This window comes from Ursus americanus, chromosome 9 (assembly GCF_024610735.1).
Source record: "Ursus americanus isolate L20-20 chromosome 9, mUrsAme1.1.p, whole genome shotgun sequence".
NCBI classification, from domain to species: Eukaryota; Metazoa; Chordata; class Mammalia; order Carnivora; family Ursidae; genus Ursus; species Ursus americanus.
This window is the reverse complement of record NC_142135.1, coordinates 56,521,517-56,544,995: the sequence shown is the minus strand read 5'-3', so window position 1 is coordinate 56,544,995 and position 23,479 is coordinate 56,521,517. Positions and strand designations below refer to the sequence as shown.

General features: G+C 35.0%; 1 protein-coding gene across 5 annotated transcripts in view; it reads left to right on the top strand.

Annotated features, from left to right (window-relative positions):
- GDAP1 (ganglioside induced differentiation associated protein 1) overlaps positions 1-4,239 on the top strand; it is a 44,661-nt gene extending 40,422 nt beyond the window's left edge. For all 5 annotated transcript variants that reach the window (XM_045810184.2, XM_045810183.2, XM_087864797.1 and 2 more), the window contains one exon: positions 873-4,239. In XM_045810184.2, the coding sequence (XP_045666140.1) occupies positions 873-1,255 (383 nt within the window). In that variant the 3' untranslated portion in view covers positions 1,256-4,239. The remainder of the gene's footprint in view (positions 1-872) is intronic.
- Positions 4,240-23,479: the final 19,240 nt, after the last annotated feature.

Genomic DNA, 23,479 nt, shown 5'->3' with positions numbered 1-23,479 from the left:
TTCACAGGCAGTTTAAATTATCATGGTAATAATAATACTGAACTTAGCAAAATGCAGGTGTCTAATGGTAACCCAGTCTGTATCTATGTGAAATGTGACTGGTGGAGGATTGAGAGATTCCTACTTAGCCCATTTGACACATTTGTAATTACAGTAGTTCATTTGGTTGAATAACCTGAGTAATTGCTTGAAAGCTCCCTCTAGTTTTTTCCCTAGGCAGGGAGAATACTTCCAATCCGAAGTATAAAATGGGGGCTGGCCTGTGTGTATCTGCAGGCTGGCTGGTGAGCATCCCTGTATTGTACCTGTGAACCTAACTGCATGATCCAGCCATTGCCCAAGTGCATGCACGTGGACCATTTGTGCTATTCTAATTAGCAACAAAGTTGAAGACCATGTTACATGAAACTAGCTTCACAATAGGAACTTTCTTCTGCTTTACATAAGTAACTAGTAGCAGCAATCACTGAGTGACATTTCAGGCCCAATTTTACAGATTTTCCTAAAGCTCACCTGCTGTTTTCCTAAGCCAGGAGGAAAAATCTGTTGACTCCTCTGGCTTGTTGTTTGAATTCTCCTCAGAATCCTTTTTAATATCAAAGACCGGCTTTGAGCTCAGGTGGCTCCAGTTTCACCCAGGGATGTAGGTGGCTGACAGATACCAATCAAATCTCCCTTAGCTTGGGATACATTGGCATGGACTTTGCCTTAGGATAAAATTACTCACTGAGTGTGATTGTCAAGAAAATGTACCATGGCCTTCATCCTTTGCTGTACTCACACTTGCCCTCAAGACCAAGACAAAAGATGCCAGCTAGAGTCTATCTGTATAGCTCTTGCCCCTAATTCTCTGTGTCCCTCTCTCTGATTAGAAGAGGGCCGCCAGCCTTGGCTCTGCGGAGAATCCTTCACCCTGGCAGACGTCTCTCTTGCTGTCACATTGCATCGACTGAAGTTCCTGGGGTTTGCACGGAGAAACTGGGGGAATGGAAAGCGACCAAACTTGGAAACCTATTACGAACGTGTCTTGAAGAGAAAAACATTTAACAAGGTTTTAGGACACGTCAACAATATATTAATCTCTGCAGTGCTGCCAACAGCATTCCGGGTGGCCAAGAAAAGGGCCCCAAAAGTTCTTGGCACTACCCTTGTGGTTGGTTTGCTTGCAGGAATGGGATATTTTGCTTTTATGCTTTTCAGAAAGAGACTTGGCAGCATGATTTTAGCACTTAGACCCAGACCAAATTATTTCTAGGCTTGTAGGGATCTGGTGGTGGCAACTCATCCAGCCATTCAGCTAGACCCTTTGTATACTCTTCCAGGCCCAGTGAAGAATGACCCTGGGCAATTAGTAAAAAGTATAATTTACTTTACTCTTTGGGTAGTTTTGTGGGGAGAGGAGGTAATGAAAATGTTTTTGTGGGCTGGTAACTTTGAGATTACTTATTTGCAAACCTGAACTAATCCATCCTTAAAACATGTGCAAGGTCAAGATATGTAAATGCTGACAGAGAATTAGACCTTTAACTCAGAATGCCAGTTCAAGTTCTGAATTATTTTTTTGGGAGGAGGCTCTTACTATGAGCAGACAGTAATAATCTGTGATTGCCATAGCTCTGCATCTGAGACAATTTGGATGTGCTGAGTGTTGAGCAGTTAGCAACATTTTCCACTGGAATTCAGAAATCGTCCTTGTTTCACAACCTGGGTTCAGACAGCAGCAGGGCACAACAGTGCTTCACATGATCATTGTTAGACTCAGGCAGAAATAAGAGAGACAAAGGGAACAGGGAGGCGGAAAAGAGGGAAAATGAAGTCTATGTAGTGAAGAGCAGTAGAAGGCAACCTCCAGGTGCCTCCAATGCCACTCATGGCCTCCTGTCCCCTTAGTAAACATTAGACTACTTGTGGCCACTTCCTGCATATCTTCCTATACTCAAGACCTTGGGAAGGGGACTAGGGAGTTACTGGTGGGAGTCGGCTGGAGAAAACTCTGGACTTTACACTTACAGCACCTCATCTGACCTTAGTATTAATTTTAAATGCGTATGAATCACACTCATTGTTTTAATAAGATTAGCCACTAATATATGTGGGTGTGAAATGCCCACTGGAACATGTCTGCCTAGCATTTTTACGTGAAAATCTTAAATGCTATAAAATGGTTCCTTTCTTTTCCTCACAGTTCCCCAATTGGATGGTGCCTGTGAGATATCACTCCTTTGGACTGTTGTGTCCAGTCACTGGGGCTCTTGACTTCTATAGCTCTTTTTAGCACACAAATGGAAGTCAGGTGAATGTCCCAGCTAATCACTAACATGGCATGTGACTGGGTAGTGGGCATTTTAATGATCTGGAAGTATTAAATATGCCCATTCTGTATTTGAAGAGGCTGGTGTGTTTAAAAAAAAACCTGTTGCCTAGACCTTCCATCTGTTTATTGTCATGAGCAAGGCCTTAAAATGTTAAAGAGAGAAAGAAAGGTCCAGTCTTAGCCCATGGAAATTAATTTAGGGTAAATGAAATAAGTTGATAGTGATGTCCACTTGTATTCATTTATGTATGTCTAGGCATTTCAGGGGGTACCTCAGTCCATCTGGAAGGGACAATCCCAGTGTGTCTCATGAACAACCACGGAACTGCATCATGTACTCAGGAAAAAATTTTCATGGTGACAGGAAGATACAGTTTCCCTGGAGCTGGCCTGAAGGGATTTGGGGGATAGTTTAAGTCTCTGGCTGGAAGTATATATAGAGAATGATGAGCTAAGGTTCCAGCAAACAACAAAAGCTTGTTTGAATTGCCTCAGATTGGCTATGCAAAACAGCCAAAGAATGTACTGACTTTTTCATTAACAGGAAACAGTCATACTTAGGAAATGACTTTTTGATGGTAAAATGAGTCTATAATTCCATTTCATAAATCAGTTGTTTTAGAAAATCTTGAAATGGATGTTCCTTGTTTACAAAAATTAATAACATCTCAGTGTATACTCAATACAACAATAATTAACAGACTGGCAGCTTTTCTAATGTCTTAATATTGCCCCTCAGTGCGTTGTCCTAGAGACTGCCTGGATTTGTTTGTTGCTGGGACATTCCAATTCATGTTCCTAAAGGAGCCACAAAACTGATTGTTTAGTAGTTCATTGTGGTTCAGAGATCTTTATAGCACCCTGTTAGAAGCAAGAATTCCACATGAAGAGAACAAAATGGGATTTTTATAAAAATCTACAAAGGGTATTTACCTATGTAAAGGTTGTTGATTAAGAATAAAGATTAGAAGCCCAGTGCTGGCTTTGCTTAAATTTATTTTATTACCGAGTCAGAGAAAGTCTACTGGGAAGTATAATTTTATGATACAGTTTCATTGGAAATATGGTTGTGTCAATATTAAAGATGCATCGTAGTAATTTCACTTGTTTCATGGATAGATACCCTTGCATTTATTTTTTATTTATTTTTAATATTTTTTAAATTATATTAGTCATCATACAGTACATCCCTGGTTTTTGATGTAAAGTTCGAGGATTCATTAGCTGTGTATAACACCCAGTGCACCATGCAATACATGCCCTCCTTACTACCGGTCACCAGCCTATCTCATTCCCCCACCCCCTCCCCTCTGTGGCATTTAGACTTATAAGATGTTTAGGGTCATAATGCCCACTAGATGTCGCTGTTCACACAGTAGTCTGAGATTGGGCATTAGGTTCGGCAAGCCTTCTAAAATGGCTCAAGTGAAGATAAACATTAATGACGAAATGAGGGCATCTTGATCAGATCCTTCATCTGTAAAAATGCTTGAGGCACATGTAGTATTGATTTCTAATGCTTTGGAAGGGATAACAGTATCACACAATGTCAGGCTAAAGAGCTAAACATATACTGTTAGCAAAATAAGCATTTTTGTCTATTTTTTTTCATGATCATTGGTGACAGGCCAGTGTGTTCCTCAGTTCCAAAATTTGTATAAATATCAAAATTATAAAAATGCCTGAGGTACTAAATTTAGGTTGGCTATGTATGTCTTAATACATAAATACTATTTTATTGTTGTTGCAATTACATGCCTTTTGAATCGATTTCCCTTAATTGCAGATAGTTGTAAATGTTTGCTTGATTTTAAGTAATTATTGATATTGATGCCAGAGTTGTAGATATTTTGGTGTTGTTGAATGTAATAGATCAAGATACTATTCTGCCTGTAAGATCAATAAAAGTAACTGGATAATCAATATGAAGTCTACAAGTATTAATTTTATAATCTTTCTAAAGAAAACAGATTTCATTTCATATTGTTTATGCGAAATATTTGGCTCATTTATATTGTTATTCTTTATGTATTCATATCAGAATGTCTTGATTTTCTAATATACCACAACACTTACGTTTTCCTAGGCAGAAGATTCCAAACCAAGTAAGGAAGTATAATTTCTAGAGTGAGGATAAGAGTTTTAATTATGTACTACATTGTGAAAATGGAAAGAGGGAGAGAGAAAGAGAACTCACTTCATGGATTGAGCAGGCTCAGAGGTATAAAACAACAAGACTAAGTGGAGCTTGAGACAAAACATACTTATAATGGGTCCTGATATATTCTGATTCCAGCAGATGGTGTAATCTCATTATAAAGCTCCTTTGGGAAAGTTAGATGTTTTTGTCTTCAGCCTTTCACTAAATTCATTATTTATACATTGGCTCTCGGATTATAAGATGCTGTCTTTAAATTCCCTTATTAAGAGAAACCAATAGTATGGATGAAAATATAAAGATGTTAATGAAATGTAAAGCAAAGGGTCAGGTTTCCATGCTAACAGAATTATTCACATCCATATACATAAGTTAATTCCTGATCAGGTAATTTTTCAGGCATATGGCTGGTATGTATATACCTTTTTGTATCATCAGATTGAGCTGTCTTTTGAATTTAAGAATCTGATATTGAACAAAGTCACTTACAAATATCAAATACACATCATAATGAAAATACGATGTACTTTTAGCAATTCCACACTTAAGCTCAATGAATAAAAAAGTAAAGATTTACACTGAAAAACTGATATGAACTAAAAATTTTTAGCATTAAAAGCAGAGGTGGCTGTGTTGTAAAAATGGCCACAAATTCTCATTTCCTTGCAATGTGATGTTACAAATCCTCTTGTCAGAAATAGTATCCTCAGAGCATGATTATGTTACGCTCACCCAGAAAGGAACTTAGCAGAGATATTAGACATCAAATAGTGATGAAAGTGACTTTCATTAAAATTAAATTAAATGCCAGTAGCTCCCCATTTATTCTCTGTTTTGACAACCCAGAACATCTTCAGATATTACCAAATGTCACCTGGAGAGAAAATCATCTCCAGCTGAACACCTCTGCTCTATATTCACCCTAACAAAGCCTAAAACCAAACTCTGACAAAATCTGCTGGGGAGATGGACATTGAAGGTTGGATTCTGCCAAGGTGGAGTGCTTGGGAAATGTCTTGGGTTTCCACATATCCTCCATATCAAAGCATAAAATCAAACCTACACAATTTAAAGGTCTTAGCCAGTAATTGAACTGCCTTTCAGAACAAGAACCAATAGCCTTCATAGAGAAGATAACAGAATCCAGAATCATTATATCAATGTCCAGTACACAATTAAAAAATTACCAGACACTGAAAGATAACAGGAAAATAGGATCCGTAGTCAATAAAAAGGTAATAGTAAACAGAAGCAGAATGTAATGTGACTCAAATGTTGTATTTAGCAAAGACTTTAAAATAGTTAAACGACATATATTTATAGAATTAAAATGTAGTCTGATTGAGCCAACAGATTAGGCATTTGAGAAATGAAAACCATAAAAAAGAATCAAATAGGAAAGTACTGTAACTGAAGTGAAAAATTCATTGGATAGGTTTCACAGCAGATGGGAGATGGTAAAGGAAAGATGGAGGAGCAGAACCTCAGGGACACATGAATAATATCAACTTGTTTAAAATATGTGTTATAGGTGTGCTAGAAAGAAAGAAAGACTGGGGCAGAACCATACAATTAATAATGCCAAATTTCTCCAAATTTGATAAAAAATGTTGATTTGCAAATCCAAGAAAATCACTGAATTCAATGAAAGATAAATACCAAGAATGCTGTACTTAAGCATTTTTGAAAATAGCCAGAAGACAAAAAGGTCACATAACTCTAAAGTGAAAAATAAGAATGTTTGCTGAGTCCTCATCAGAAACAGTGGATGTCAGAAGACAATAGAAATGTCTCTAAAATGCTGGGGAAAAAAATCCTCAGAATTCTATATCTGGAGAAAATATCCCTTACAAATTGAGTGAAATAAAGACATTGTCCTGATAATGCAAACACGATAACAAATTGGATCCAGTAGACCTGCAAAACCAAAAATATTAAAGGCATTTTTCAGACTGGGATGGAGGGATAAGATGGAGGGATGAGATCTGATGGAAAACCAAATCTACAGAAAGTAAAAACTAAAGAGTGCTAGGAATGGCAAATAAGTGGGTGGTATAAAAGATTACTTTTATTACCTCATAATTTCCTTAAAAGGATCTGATTGTTTAAAACAAAACTAGTAGCACTGTATGGTGGACTTTATATGTAGAAATAAATATATCACAAAAAGAAGCACAAAAGTAGGGGGTGATGGATAAATGAAATGGTATTATTGAAAGGCTGTTAGATTCGTGGTTTATGAAGTGTGAAGAGGGATGTGCCAAGGGCAAAGTAACCAATGTCTAGTGTGAAGTAGTACAATTTTGACCCCAGATAGATTCTGATAAGAATGCATTGTTGTCACTGGATGAATACTAAAAATTAATTTTATAAAAAGCTAAGAAACCGACAGAATGGATAGAAGTAAAATACCAATGAAGAGAGCAATAGAATGAAAAAATAGACGAGGAAAACAACTGGTGGTAGATATAAATACACTATTGCAATAATTATATTAAATGTAAATAATGTAAATTACATTAAATGTAAAATGCTCCAATTGAAGGTCAGATCTTAGATAAGAATGCAGGACACAAATATATGCATCTATTAAAGATGCATTTTAAATTTAAAAATACATGTAAATTGGACGTAAAAGGATGGAAAGTGCACAACAATGAAACCATCAACAAAACAAAAAGTCAACCTACTGAATGGGAGAAGATATTTGCAAATAGTATGTCTGATAAGGGGTTAATATCCAAAATATATAAAGAACTTATATAACTCAAAACCAAAAAACCAATCTTATTAAAAAAGGGGCAGAGGACCTGAACAGACACCTTTTTCCCAAAAAAGACATACAGATGGCCAGCAGGCACATAAAAAGATGCTCAACATCACTAATCAGAGAAATGCAAATCAAAATCACTATAAGATAATACCTCACCCAAGTCAGAATGGCTAACATCAAAATGATAAGAAATAACAAGTACTGGTAAAGATGTTGAGAAAAGGGAATTCTTGTGTACTGTTGGTGGAAATGTAAATTGGTGCAGCCACTATGAAAAACAGTATGGAGTGTCCTCAAAAAATTAAAAATAGAAATACCGTATGATTTAGTAATTCCATTGCTGAGTAGTTATTCAAAGAAAATGAAAACACTAATTTGAAAAGATACATGTACCCCTATGTTTACTACAGCGTTATCTACAATAGCCAAGATACAGAAGCAATCCAAGTGTCCACTGATAGAGGAAAGGATAAAGAAGATACAGTGAGTATATATAGAATGGAATATTACTTAGCCATAAATAAGATAAAATCTTGCCACTTGAGGCAATATGGATGGACCGAGAGGGTATTATGCTAAGTGAAATAAGTCAGAGAAAGACAAATACCATATAATTTCACTCATGTGGAATTTAAGAAACAAAACAACCAAAAACCCATGTAGACACATAAATACAGAGAACAAACTGGTGGTTGCTGGAGAGCAGGAGGGTTGGGGGATGGACAAAATAGGTGAAGGTGATTAAGAGGTACAAACCTCCAGTTATAAAATTAATAAGTGATGGAGATGAAAAGTACAGCATAGGAAATAAAGTCAATAATATTGTAATAATGTTGTATGGTGACTACACTTACTGTGGTAAGCATTCAGTAATGTATAGACTTTGTCAAGTCACTATGTTGTACACCTGAAAGTAATATGATATTGTATGTTAACTTCAGTAACATACATTAAAAAAGGACTGAAAGTGATATGCCAGGTAAATGGCATGTAATAGCTGATGTGTTTATATTAATCTCAGAAAAAGTAGATTTTAAGACAAAGCATTTTCAAGAGACAAAACATCTCCCGAGAGATAGGGAGGTACACTTATAAATCACAAAAGGGCCAATTCATTAGGAAGACATAATCATAAATATATATGTATCTAATAACAAAGCTTCAAAATTCACGAAGCAAAAACTATAGAACAAATGGAAAAAATTATTGGAGAGTTTAACACCACTTTCTCAGGATTCATAGAAGGAGACAAAAATTAGTTTGAGTACAGGTCTGAGCACACTATCAATCAACTTGAGCCAATTGACATTTATAAAACATTGTGCCCAATAACTGGAATGAACATCGTTTTCAAGTGCATATGGAATGTACCAAAGTAGACATAGACTAGGTCATAAAAGAAATCTCAATGCATTTTCAAAGACTGGTATATTACAGAGTATATTCTATGACCATAACAGAGCTAAATCAGAAATCAATAACTAAAATATTTAGAAATTGTCCAAACATTTGGAAATTAAGTAACACATGTATAAATATCCCATGGCTCAAAGATGAAATTATAAGAGGCTAAGAAAATATCTTGACTTGAATGATAATAAAAGTATAACATATCAAAATTTGTGGGATACAGAAAAGGCAGTACTTAGAGGGAAATCTGTAGCTTTAAATGGCTGTAATAAAAGAGAAGGGAGGCTTAAATTTTTGATGTAAGTTTCTAAGAGCTACAGAAAGAGTAAATTAAACTCAAAAGAAGGAAAAAATAATGGAGTCAATACATAAATCCATGATTTAAAAACGGGAAATTTAACAAAGCTCAAAATTCGTTCTTTGAAAGATAAATAAAATTGACAAGCTCCAACAGAACAAATCAAGAAATTGAGACCTAAATATAAATTACTAATATTCCTAATAGTTTTTTTTGCTTTTGTTTCCCTTGCCTCAGGAGACATATCTAGAAAGAAGTTGCTATGGCTGATGTCAAAGAAGTTACTGCCTGTGTTCTCTTCTAGGATTTTTATAGTTTCAAGTCTCACAGGTCTTTCTACCATTCCGAATTTTTTCTTGTGTATGGTGTAAAATGTGGTCCAATTTCATTCTTTGGATGTTGCTGTTCAGCCAGCACCATTTGTTGAAGAGACTTTTTCCCACGGGATATTGTTTCCTGCTTTGTGGAAGATTGACCACGTAAGCTGTGGGGTCATTTCAGGGCTTTCTGTTGTTTTCTATTGATCTATGTGTCCATTTTTGTGCCAATACCATACTGTTTTGATTACTACAGCTTTGTAATATAACTTGAAGCCTGGAATTGTGATGTCTCCAGCTTTGCTCTCTCCCACCCCAGGTCGCTTTGGCTATTCAGGGTCTTTTGTGGTGCCATACAAAGTTTAGATTGTTTGTTCTAGCTCTGTAAAAAATGCTGGTGGTATTTTGATAGGGATTGTGTTAAATGTGTGGATTGCTTTGGGTAATATGGACATTTTTAACAGTATTTGTTCTTCCAATCCATGTGCATGGAATGTCTTTCCATTTCTTTGTGTTCTTTTCAATTTCTTTCATCAGTGTTTTATAGTTTTCAGAGTATAGGTCTTTCACCTCTTTGGTTAGGTTTATTCCTAGGTATCTTATTGTTTTTGGTTCAATTGTAAATGGGATTGTTTTCTTATTTTCTCCTTCTACTTCTTCATTATTAGTAAATAGAAATATAAAAAGCTTCTTCACAACCAAGGAAACTATCAACAAAACTAAAAGGCAACCTATGGAATGGGAGAAGGTATTTGCAAATGACATATCTGATAAAGGGTTAGTATCTAAAATCAATAAAGAACTTATAAAACTCAACACCCCAAAACAAATAATCCAATTAGAAAACGGGCCATGAACAGACATTTCTCCAAAGACGACATACAGATGGCCAACAGACACTTGAAAAGATGCTCAACATCACTTATCATAAGGGAAATGAAAAATAAAACTACAACGAGATATCACCCTCACACCTGTCAGAATGTTAAAATCAACAGCACAAGAAACAAGGTGCTTGGTGAGGATGTAGAGAAAGGGGAACACTCTTGCACTGTTGGTGGGAATGCAAACTGGTGCAGCCAATGGTAAGCAGTATGGAGTTTCCTCAAAAAGCTAAAAATAGAACTACCCTATGATCCAGCAATTGCACTACTATGTATTTATATAAAAATACAAAATACAAAAATACTAATCCAAAGGGATACATGCACCCTGATGTTTATAGCAGCATTATCTAAAATACCCAAAATATGGAAGCAGCCCAAGTGTCCAGTGACTGATGAATGGATAAAGAAAAGGTGATATACACACACACAATGGACTATTACTCAGCCACAGAAAAGAATAAAATCTTGCCATTTGTAATAATATGGATGGAGCTAGAGAGTATTAGGCTAAGCAAAATAAGTCAGAGAAAGATAAATGCCATATGATTTACTCATACATGGAATTTTAGAACCAAAACAAATAAGCAAAGGGAACAAGAAAGGGAGAGGCAAACCAAGCAACAGAGTCTTCACTATAGAGAACAAATTGATGGTTACAGGAGGGGAGGTGGTGGGGGGAGTGGGTTAAACAGGTAATAGGGATTACGGAGTACACTTTTTGTTATGAGCAGTGGGTAAGGTATGGAATTATTGAATCACTATATTATACTCCTGAAACTAATATTACTAATTATTACTAATAAACTAATTAACTAACTGGAATTTAAATAAAAGTTTAAAAAACAAAAAAAATTACCAGTATTGGAAATAAAAGAAGGAATACCATTACATTTCTTACCAATTTTAATAGGAAAATAGAGGAATGTTAGGAAAAAATTGTGTTAATAATTGATAACTAGATGAAGTGGATAATTTTCTTGGAAATCACAACTTACCAAAAGTGACTCAAGAAAAAAATGGAAAATCATAATAGCTATATAACTTCTGAAACACTTGAGTTTGTAATAATGTTAAAAAGACCCTTCCACAAAGAAAACTCAAGACCAAGATGGTTTTATTGGTAAAGTCTATCATGCACAAAGTAAGAAATAATACCAATCATACATAAACTCTTTTTTTCAGAAAATAGAGAATAGAATGTTATTTTATGTGATCAGTGTATCAGTGATACAAAAATCTGACAAAGATTTATAACGTAAGGAAGTTGAGACAGTTATGGACTGAATGCTGTGTCCCTCCAAAGTTCATATAATACCTTATCTGAGACCTCCCACTTCCAGAACTTTGAGAAATAAATTTCTGTTGTTTACAAGCACTTATCCCATGGTATTTTGTTATAGCAGCCTGAATTGACTAAGACAGTAAGACAGTGACTAGAATCCCTCACGCATAGATTAAGAAATCCTCAATAGAGTTGGCAGATTGAATCCATTAATGTTTAAAAAAGGATACATCCTACAAGTACAATTTATCTAAGAAGTGCAAGCCTGTTTTAATCTTTGAAAAATCACACAATTAACCCCATTAACTGAACAAAGATGAAACATCACACAATCATCTCAACAAATGCAGAAACATATTTTGGTAAAATTCAACACACATTCAAGATAAAAAACATTTAGCACAGTAGGAATAGAAGGAAAATTCTTCAATCTGATAAAGGCAAAATCCAAAGCTAAAATAATTTAATGGTAAAAAACTGATCGCAGTCTCTCTCTCATAGATCAGGAATAAGGCAAAAATGTCCAATGCTGTCACTTCTACTATCCTATTGGAATAATTGTACAATAAAGCAACTAAAAGAAATAAAAGGCATAAAATTGGAAAGGAAGAAGAAAAACTATCTTTATTTGTAATTCATTTGATTCTATATGAAAAATCCTAAGGCATTTTCTAAAAAATTTCTACACTTAGAAATAGTAAATGAAGATATCAAAGTTAGAGAATACAGGATCAATATGTAAAACAAATTATTTTTATATGTACTAACAATTTACATTTGAAAAATTTTCTTTTACAATACATCAAAAAAGATAAAATACTTAAGCTTAATAGAAGGTGTGCAAGACAGCTACACTGAAAACTTCAAATAGTTGATAAGAGAACTTTGAAAAGACCTAAATAGATTTACCATGTTCATTAATTGGAAGACTCAATACTGTTAAGAAGTCCATTCTCCCTAGATTTATTTGTAGATTCAATGACATGTCAATCAACATCTCAGCAGCCCTCCTACCCTTTTAAAAACTTTATTCTAAAATTTATATCAAGATGCAAAGAACCTAGAGTAGCCAAAACAATTTTGAGGCAGAACAAAGTTGGAAGATTTGCATTATCTTATTTTAGGACTTAAAAGAAAGCTGTAGTATTCAACTTAGAATGGTCTTGGCATAAAGGTAAACATAGATCAGTGGCACAGTATAGAGAATCCAGAATAGGCTTCCCATGTCAACTTTTTTTTCTTTTTAGCATAGGAACCAATACTTTTTCAATGGAGGAGAGACAGCCTTTTCAAAAAATGATGCTGGAACAACTAGATATCCTTATAAAAATATATACCTTGACACTCGTCTCCAATAGTACAAAAATATGACTTTGAAATCTATCATAGACTTAAATATACAAGCTAACATCATGAAATTTCTATGAGAAAATATAAGAGCAAATGTTTGCTACTTTGTGATAGGCAAAGATTTATCAGAGAGGTCACAGAAGAGTACTCACCATAAAAAATGATGTTAGGCTTAATCAAAGTTTTAACTGCCTACGTTCCAGAAGACACCATTAAGGAAGCGAAAAAACAAGCCACAGAATGGGAGAAAATATTCTCAATATACGTACCTAATAAAGGGCGTATAGCCAGAATATATAAATTATTCTTGCAATGCAATAAGAACAGAAAGCTGAATAAAAAAATGAAAAAAAAAAGACTTGGATACTTCACAAAAGAAGATATATGAATGGTCAATAGGCATATGAAAAGATGCTCAACATCTTTATTCATCAAATCCAATAAAACAATTGGATTCAATTGGAAGTCAAATATACCAATTATTATACAAACATACAGGTTATTAATGTTATGTATTTCAAGCCAAACTTAAACCACGATGAGGTACTACTTCACATACACTAAAAGTGCTAAAATTGAAAAGAGTGATAATAGAAATTCTTGTCAAGGATATGGAGCACTGGAACTCTTAGAAATTATCGGTAGGGATGTAAAATTTACATCTACTTTGATAAACAGTTTTGCAGTTTTATTAAACATGCACTTAATATACAATCTAACAATTCCACTCTTAGGGATTTTTCCCAGTGCAATGACAACCAATATCTACATTTATGTGCAGGGCCTATACATGTTTATAGCAGCTTTAGTAATAGTAGCCAATAATTGGAAACCATTGAAAAGTATGTCATAGATGAATAATAAACAAGCTGTGCTAAATTCACACAATGGAATATTATTCATCCATAAAAAAGAATAAACTATTGATTCATATGCAAATATAGCTGAATCTCAAAAACATGTTATTTGAAAGAAGCAATAGGCTCACACATGTGACTCAAACTGAAGGATGAAGATCACTGTCCCAGAACACTGAACTTCTCCTGAGTAGAGTCACTCCAAGTCAGTATATCAACACCATCTTGGTGAACCAACTTTGTGTGATCTCATGAAAGAAAAACTGCTTGTCAGTGGGAGTGATTTGCCTACTAGGTCACCCTCCTGGAATTGGGACCTGACCATGGGATTCCAGGCAAGTCTCACAGGTGTGCATCATAGAGCTCCTCAGGGGATCTGGTAACTTTACATGTAGGCTAGCTAGATGGAGAATGTCCAAAATAGGAGAAACAGAGATGAAGCCCATGTAAGTTATGATCTGAGCTCAAGGTGCTCTACCCAGATGGAATTGCTGTACTTGGCCAGTCTCAGGCACCTGAGGCAGACTTAGAAAATTTTGAAGAATGCCCTCTAAAATGCAGTGACCTCTAGGTTGTACTAAGGGGTTACAGACTGCTTGATTTTAAGGGCAATAGTGGTGAGGGGAATGTTTGAGAAGTTCAGTGGTGGTTATCCTTAACTGACCAGGGTTGACAGTAGAAGATACTACCATCAAACCAGTACCAATGTCATCAAATTAGTATTAATTCCAAAGGATTGTGAACTAACAGAGGCTAGGTAGAAGCACTTAACAGAGGAATGGTGTCCATAATTACCAAAATGAGGAATACAGCTGGAGTCACAGTCCTTGACCCACAGGGATCTATTGTGACAGCTAAGAGACCATTTCTTATCAGAGGAGCAAACCACAAGGGTGTTGATTTGACTTGTATAACCAGAAAAATTGAGCTGGTGACGAGAAGTCTAATAACAGCTGTTATAATGGGAAATTATGATCCTTCATTCAGTTACCAGATCCAACTGAATTCTCAGACCCAGGATCAGTTGTCTAAAGAAGAGACTATGTCCCTTTGAGAAAGAAACTTGCAGTTTTACCACAAGAGTATGTGACAAATACTTTTTCAATGTTTTACCAAAGTACTTGTGGTCGGGTCCACCTCTTTCATAATAGACCTAGGGCAAGTATGTAAATGGAAGGCATTGCCCCACAGCCTATCCCTCTTAAGATAGTATGGAAGTACTAAAATTTACTTCCTGTTTTTAATAGTCCAAGATTATGTCTAAAGTTATTGGAAATTATTCAAAAGATAAAATAAGAATTTCTCTTTGAACATCTTCAAATTGAATTCTGTGGGATTGAAAATGTTTATAAGCCGCCCAGTCTGTGGTATTTTGTTATAGGGGGCTGAACAGACTAAGACAGAAGTTGGTCCTGAGAAGTGGGGATGTTGCTGTCACAAATACTTAAAAATGTGTAAGCAGCTTTGGAACAGCATAATGGATAGAGGCTAGAAGAGTTTCAGGGTACATGCTAGAAAAAGTCTACATTGCTGTGAACAAACTTTTAAGGGCGATTCTGCTAAAGGCCCAGAAAGAAGAGAGGAGCAATGTGGATAAAGTCTCAATCTTCTTAGGGCATACCCAAGTAATACTAAACAGAATTTTGGTAGAAATATGGATGGTAAAGCCCATTCTGATGAGGTCTCAGATGCAAATGAGGAGCATGTTATTGGAAACTGGAAGAAAGGCCCTCCTTGTTATAAAGGGGTGAAAAACTTGGCTGAATTGTTTTCATGTTCTAGTTTTTTTTTTTTTGTGGAAGGTAGAACTTATGAGCAATGAAATTGGATATTTGGCTGAGGGAATTTCTAAGCAAAGTACTGAAGGTGTGGTTTGGCTTCTTTCAGCATCTTATAGTAAAATGTGAGAGGAGAAAAATGACTTAAAGATGGAATTGTTAGAAAGAAAACAGACCTTAAAGATTTGGAAAAATCTCAGCCTATCTACATTAAAAGGAATGAGAAAGCCTATTCAAGAGAGAACCCAAGGGGTATGGCCAAATGATCATTTGACTAAGACAATGGGTTTGTATCAATTACATTTGATGTAATTACTTTAAATAATTGCTAATTAGCAACCCCTTATTTTCCATTGCTTTCCTCAGCAAATGCATCATAGAATGTAATACTACATTTTCTCACCAACTGACATATGTGGTCAATTGATTTTTGACAAAGATGCAAGTCATTCGGTGGCAAAATATAGTCTTACAACAAATGATGCTAGAAAAATTAGGTATCTATATGCAAAAAATGAACTTTGATTCAAACCTCACATATATACAAAACCAACTAAAAATAGATCATAGATGTAAATGTAAACTTAAAACTATAACACTTTCAATAGAGAGCATAGAGGAAACCTTTGTGACATTGTATTTGGCAAAGATTTCTTAGTAACAATACCAAAAGCACAATCCATAAAAGTAAAAAATTGATAAATTGAACTTCAAATTAAAAACTTCCACTTTTTAAAAGATACCATTATCCGAATGAAAAGACAGGCCACAAATTGGAAAAATATTTGTATTGGATAAAGGATTTCTATACTAAATATACCAAAATTTTAAATGAGAAAACAAATAACCCAATAAAAATATAGGTAAAAGATTTGAACTGACATTTTATCAAAGAAGATATATGGATGAAAAATAAGCACATGATAAGATGCTTATCAGGGCACCTGGGTAGCTCATTCGGTTAAGCCTCTGCCTTCCAGCTCAGGTCATGATCCTGGGGGGCCTGGGCATAAGTCCCTCATGGGACTCCCTGCTCAGCGGGGAGTTTGCTTCTCCCTCTCCTTCTACTCCTCCCCCGCTTGTGCTCTCTCTCTCTCTCACACTCTCTAAAATAAATAGGGTCTTTAAAAAAATTAAAAAATTAAAAAGATGCTTATCATTAATCTTTTGGGAAACATGAATTGAAGCCACAGTGAAATACTCCTATATACCTATTGTAATATCTAAAATTAAAAACACTGATTATAACAAGTGGTAATGAGGATTTGAAACAATTGGAAATCCTGGTGGGATGGTAGAACAAAAACAGTTTGGCAGTTTCTTAAAATATGGTAAATATATATTAATCATTCAATTCTTAGGTATTTAACAAGAACAAGTGAAAGTATATTTCATGTAAAGACTTGCACACAAATGTGCATAGCAGCTTTATTTTTATTTTTTTGTATTAGCTTTATATGTATTTTTTCATATCCGCAAACTGGAAATGACCCAAATGTTCATCAATAGGTAAATGGAGAAACAAATGCGTTGTGTGACTACAACAATACTCAGCAATAAAAAGGTATAAACAATCGATACATGCAGCAGCATGGATGCACATAAACGTATTTAAGCTGAGTGAAAGAAGCCTGCTGAGAAGGCTACTGCCTTTATGATTACCTTTACATGAAATTCTAGAAAAAGCAAAGTAATTTAGAGTGTGCCCAAGACTCCTTAATGTCCCCTCAGCTTGAGTAAACTTTTTTTTTTAAATTTTGTTAAATACAGTGCAATATTGGTTTCTGGAGTAGAATTCAGTAATTCATCATTTACATACAACATCCAGTGCTTGTCACAACAAATACCCTCGTCCTTAATACCCATCACCCATCTAGTCCATTCCCTACCCACCTTCCTCCATCAATCCTCAGTTTGTTTTCTGTCGTCAAGAGTCACTTATGGCTTGTTTCCCTCTCTCCTTTTCTTTTCCCCCTTCCCATGTTCGTCTGTTTTCTTAAATTCCACATATGAATGAGATCATATGGTATTTGTCTTTCTCTAACTTATTTTGCTTGGCATAATATACTCTATCTCCATCCATGTTTGGGAACAGCAAGATTTCATTCTTTTTGATGACTGATTAATGTTCCATTTTATAAATATATACACCACATCTTCTTTAACCATTCATCAGTGACTAAATCTTTTTTTTTTTTTTTTTTTTTTAAGATTTGAGAGAGAGAGCGCATTTGCCTGCACACAAGTGGGGGGAGCGACAGAGGGAGAGAATCCCCAAAGAGACTCCGGCTGAGCACAGAGCCTGATCCAAGGACCCACAAGATCACAACCTGAGCCAAAACCAACTTAACACTTAACCAACTGAGCCACCCAGACACCCCTAATCAGTGACTAAACTTTATATGGGTCTCTTCCTGACGTAGTCCCTGCCCTCCTGTTTCCTGGAGCACTTACTCTAGCAAACTCAAAATTGTGAATTCTTTCTTTGCCTCTTTGAGATGTAATTCTCCCCCCAGTCTATTGAAACTGTCTTTACTTCTGTTTAATAACCTTGAACAAAGTTTTTCTAGTTTGTTTAATTAAATGCAATGCAATTTTCTTCGATGAGGGATAGACCAGTGACTGTCTGGGGACTGGGGAAGCTGAGAGAGAGAAGGATTATAAAGGTACATAACGAAACATGGGCATTGTGGACATAGTATTTTTTGTGTGGGGGGGATAGTTATGATTTTATGAGTGTATTTGTATCAAATTTTTAAATTATCAATTATATCTCCATAAAGATGTTAGAAATTATATATCATCCGGCCCAATAATTTTACTCTTAGAACTCCATTAAAATAATTGCATATGTGTACAGAGTCATATGTTAAGGATGTCCATGGTAGAGTTTGAAACAAAAAAGCTGGAAACAAGCCTTTTTATAAATATGAGAATTAATGAATTATGGTACATTCATAGTACTGTACAGCTATTAAAAGAACAAGTAGAAAGATCAAGAGCAAACTGAAGATTAATGTATATTATTATATTAATGTATTATTATTATTACACAAGAAAAAATTAACACTAAAAGTCTTTTTTTTTTTTAAAGATTTTATTTATTTGACAGAGAGCGAGCGAGAGAGGGAACACAAGCAGGGGGAGTGGGAGAGGAAGAAGCAGGCTCCCAGCAGAGGAGCCTGATGTAGGGCTCGATCCTGGAACGCCAGGATCACGCCCTGAGCCGAAGGCAGACGCTTAACGACTGCGCCACCCAGGCGCCCCAACACTAAACGTCTTAATTATGGTTGACTCTGGAGAGGTAATTGGAATTGTGAAGGGATATGTGAAGGAGAAGACTTGAACTTTTTACTGTATCTCTCATATTTTATATCAATAGCTTGCTTATCTTTGAGAGCTTGATTCTCTGCTTTCTCCTTCACGTCCTCTAAAATTGGCCACTATGGGGGGATGTACATTAACAACTAAAAGCTTGGTCTTTTCTATTATTTTCCAGTTTTTAAAATAGTGATTGGTTTCCTAGTATCCTCCGAAGATGACCAATGAGGGTTTTTTTGGGGGGGGGGCGGATAACATGAACTCAGGGATTTAAACATATTTCATGTGTTTCAATCCATTGCCTTTATTATCTTATTGATACACAAGTTTTCCTATCTTTGGTCTCTATATGCTTATTTGAGTTGGCTCCCGACTTCTGCTCATGATATAATTTGACAGCTTGATTCCTGGTATGATAAAGTGCTTCAAGTGCATGTTTTACATTTCCTGCCCCAAACTTGGAATCAGTTATTTTTCCAAAGATCCCTGATTTCTGTTAATGGGAAATTGATATGAGAGTTGGTTATTGCTATGGGGTTGATAATTTTTTTCTAGATCTTTTCAGTGGATAGAACTTTATATGTTCTAAAATCATCTTTAAAAGCATGAAGTTGTAGTAAGACTTGACCTTCCAGCTAACACACTGTTAGATACTGTCATTGATATTCAGTAAGTTCATACTTCAATTAGAGTTTACTGATTTTGCCTAAGAATAAAAAAAATATTGAGTAACATGATTTGAATCAATCCCTTGAGTCTATCATCCTTTTTTCCATAGGTGAATACTGCTTATGAGTTCTTTTTTCAGTGCTGGGTTCAGCTGTTGTTTAGAAAAATTATTAATGAGGAGAAATGGAAGGCTGGTGTTTGTCTTTTATGATCTAGATGAAATTGAAACAAATGTTCTCTGCTTAGAATTCTACTTTTTTTTCCCCCTGAGTATATATCTGCTTAGGAGTTTCAATTATTTAAGTGGAGAATTTTTGGATTATTAATTCTGTCTACCTTTTATTTCAATTGCTCCCTATTCGGAATCTCTTCTTTCCAGCATTTTTAAGCTTTTTGCTTCCAGTTGTTGCATTGAAATCTTAGAATTAATGGAATCTGAATTACATTTAAACGAAAAATACAAAAACAAAAAACAAGAACTTCTTCCTCAATTTGCTTACAAATCAGTCAGCTTATAAAATGTGAAACCTTCCAATGCTTTTTATAAACCTGGGTTAAGTCTGGGTCTTTTCAGGATTTAGCTTTCAAATTAAGCAAAGTTTCATGAAACATGACATTTTGTTTCCCTGGGTGTTACATATAAACATATTTAAACAAATCCAAATCTGGAAGAGCCATTCAGCACTTTAGTTGGACTCTCCAAAGTTAGGTTGAAGGAAATCTTAAAAATCAATTCAAATTAGCTTGCTTTGTTAAATTTCACCTGTTTGCAGGTTTCTAATGGCTTTCATTCCAACTTTTAACCCCGTCCAAGTTTATTTGAAAACCAGTCTGCGTTGGCTTTAGAATTGACCTATGTTTGTCCCGAATTCATCCCACTCATATTGCAGCCCAGGTTAGTCCAAAACTCATCTCTAGAAATCTCATTTTTTTTCTCTTGGGAGAGAAGAATCTGGTTGTATTCTGGGGAGTAGGACTGACTTCAAAAATTTTAGATTTAATAATCTGTTTGAATTTTTACAAATATTTCCATCCTTAATTTAAAAATGTGTTTTTCTAGCAAAAGAGAATCCAATGCTATATTTAAGTCATGACAGACATTTTCTCATTTCCAAATTTCTCCATCTTCCCCAGGTCTGGGGCTTAATCACCTCTGTAACTACATCTTCTGACATTCATGATCCATACCTCTTCTCCACACTCTCTTCATATAATTGTAAGAGGTTATTTTTTTTCTTTTAGTTTGCCAGTTTACCAGTTATTTAGCTATATCTCTTGCAGGTTCAGTTCTTCCATGAAGCCTTCCAATAAAAATTTATGAAATGCCAAAAAGGAAAAGTATACGCTCACAAATGTAACAGTTTTCTTCTACCTTGTGAATCAGCCCAGGTCTTGGTTATAGTTGGTGTCTTAGCAGTAAGGTTACAAGTCTTACATTATCACCAGTGCACATGAATTCAACTCTTAACACCAAGTTACAGATTTCCTGCCTCTGAAATGATGAGAATAATGGTTTCATTTATTTATCTCCCATGAATTTATTATTTGGAATATAATCAGGTGAATTCAGACAATGCACTGATAACTGTTTGCTTTTAAAAACATTGTTATATTTTGTCCATTAAATATGATTTACGTTAACATTTTCTTGCCCAAGAAGATTGTGTGTGTTGATACCTCTTATAGCTTTTGGGAGTTCACTTCAATAGGGAGAATAACAACCAGCAGCAACATTTTGTGTTACACAATTTCTTTAAATTCCTCTCAGGCAACCTCTTTTCAACCACTATGTTTTGTTCCAGAACTCTTCCATGAAAAATTTTTGTATTTTTCCAAAGTAAAAGTTGTTTTCTTCAGGTCTTTTTTTTCCACTAGTAAGTCATGTTTTCCCTGTGAATGGAACTTAAACCTCAATTGTTCAATTCTAAATTCAAAACCCACAGAATTTTGTCTAAAGAAAGCAAAACACATTTATTCTTTCATTCCTAATTGCTTGAAATTCTATCCAGGTTTTCTAAAAGTTGATTGAGTCCTACCAACATTTTCTATGAACCACACATGGATTTGGAGTTTATAGACAAACCCCAAACCTCTAGAAATAAACCCCGCATCAAGAAAATTTCATTTGGTTTCAGGTTTCACTACAAAAATTCAATATAACTTTATGAAAAAAGCACTAAAGCAACATAGGATGGAGATGATCTTTGCCACCAGTGAAATGCCATGCTTATATATTATTGCACACCAATACTAATTTATGTCTTTAAGTCTTGAGTGAAGTCCACTCCATGTTTTGCAGCCAATACAACTATGCACATTTTATTTGCAGCTAACTTTACATCTTGAAGTTACACAAAGAAGTATACTAAAGAACAACATTACGTGAAGGTGGATCTGATCTAAATCATAGCTGAATGATTTTAAGGCTAGTAAAACAAATGATCTGGACGCTCATAAGTTAAATATTAATTTAATTTCTAAAAGACCTAAAAGCACAGAAGTAAATGAGACTTCAGGGATGTTCTTGATCTTCTTCTTCTTTTTGATCTTCTTGGTTATCTTCTCCTTGATCATCATCATCTTCTTCTTCTTTTTTTTTTACTATGGTACTTCTCCAGGAATTAGATATTACCAAATCCAAGTGATAGATGCCATAAAAGAGACCTGGTGCATACAAATTTTCCCTATCCTTCCCATATACTTTCTTTTACCATTGGAACACAGATGTCAAGGCTCAGAGAGTGACAAAGCCAAAAGACAGAAGTAGCTGCATAGCACGAAGGAAATTTGCTACTGATTATGAATATCCATATGCAACTTACATTAGCAAGGAAGAGCTATAGGATTCAGATTCGGACATTTGGGAGTTTGTTATAGATGTTAGCATTATTCTTACATAAATACAGAATGTATTTTATACTCATTTTCTATGTGGTTATTCTTATTAATACAAAAATATTAAGGTATTAAAAAAACTTTAAATTTATAAGGAGAAAGTTTAATATAATCAGCAGCATCTTAGAATTGCATCGTATGGGGTAATATTCTTAATGACCATGAGATTTATAGTGCATAAACCATCTTCAGATTTATTCGTTATGGCTATATAATTTAAGTGATTGAAATAATTGTTCCTTTCTAGTAAAGAGATTGACAAAAACATAAAAGAGAACCTGAACACATCTGGCATGACAAAAAAATGGGAAAAATATTTTTCAGTGTTCTCTCTCCACTTTCCCAATAACTGGCTTTGAAATCTTGGCACATAATTTTTCTATTTTTTGCTGAGTGAGCTCAATAAGTTTGGGATAAGGGGTAATGGGCATAAGGTGTGAATAAAAGTCCTCAGGGAATTTTAGATGGAAAAAACTTGGCCCCAAATTTTTGTTTAATGAGTACAAACCATGTAAGGTATCTCGGATCAAAATGTCCTGAATAGCCTAGAAAGCTGATAATGGCTATTTTACATCTGTTTTTTGGTAATATGGAAAGAAAAAATATGGGGAAGAGATTTAAAAAAACATTTCCATGGGCTTTGACTACTATCTCGGTGTCTTCTGTTGATCTGAGACATAATATATATATATATGTTGTATGTTTGACTAGAAAACTAAACTCCTACCAACAAGCAGATGGTTAAATATTACCATAACTAAGTTTACAAAATTATGATAAACCTCAGTTAACACTTAAGTTCAATTAAATTGGGGCAAATGTCTTTCAAAAGATTTATGTTTTTGTGAGTACTTTCATGTGCTAAGTAACTCTTGAGCTTCTGAGAAATATATCCGAAGAAAATAGAACCACCAAGGTGGTAGTAACACTGGATACTTTGTGAAACCTATTTTTCTTCTTATATACTTGCCCCCAACCCCTACCCTATTCTTATATAACTCTATTCTTTCCATAACAATGTTTAGTGCACATGTGCATGTTTGCCTGGAGCGAGGAGAGGCAATAAACCATTTGGATAGAACCTTCTAGTAGCTGTCCCTCCGTTATGTCTTCTCACAGGTCCTCTTATTCTCTGCTTCAATGTTCAGGTTAAACACACTTGTTGACTTC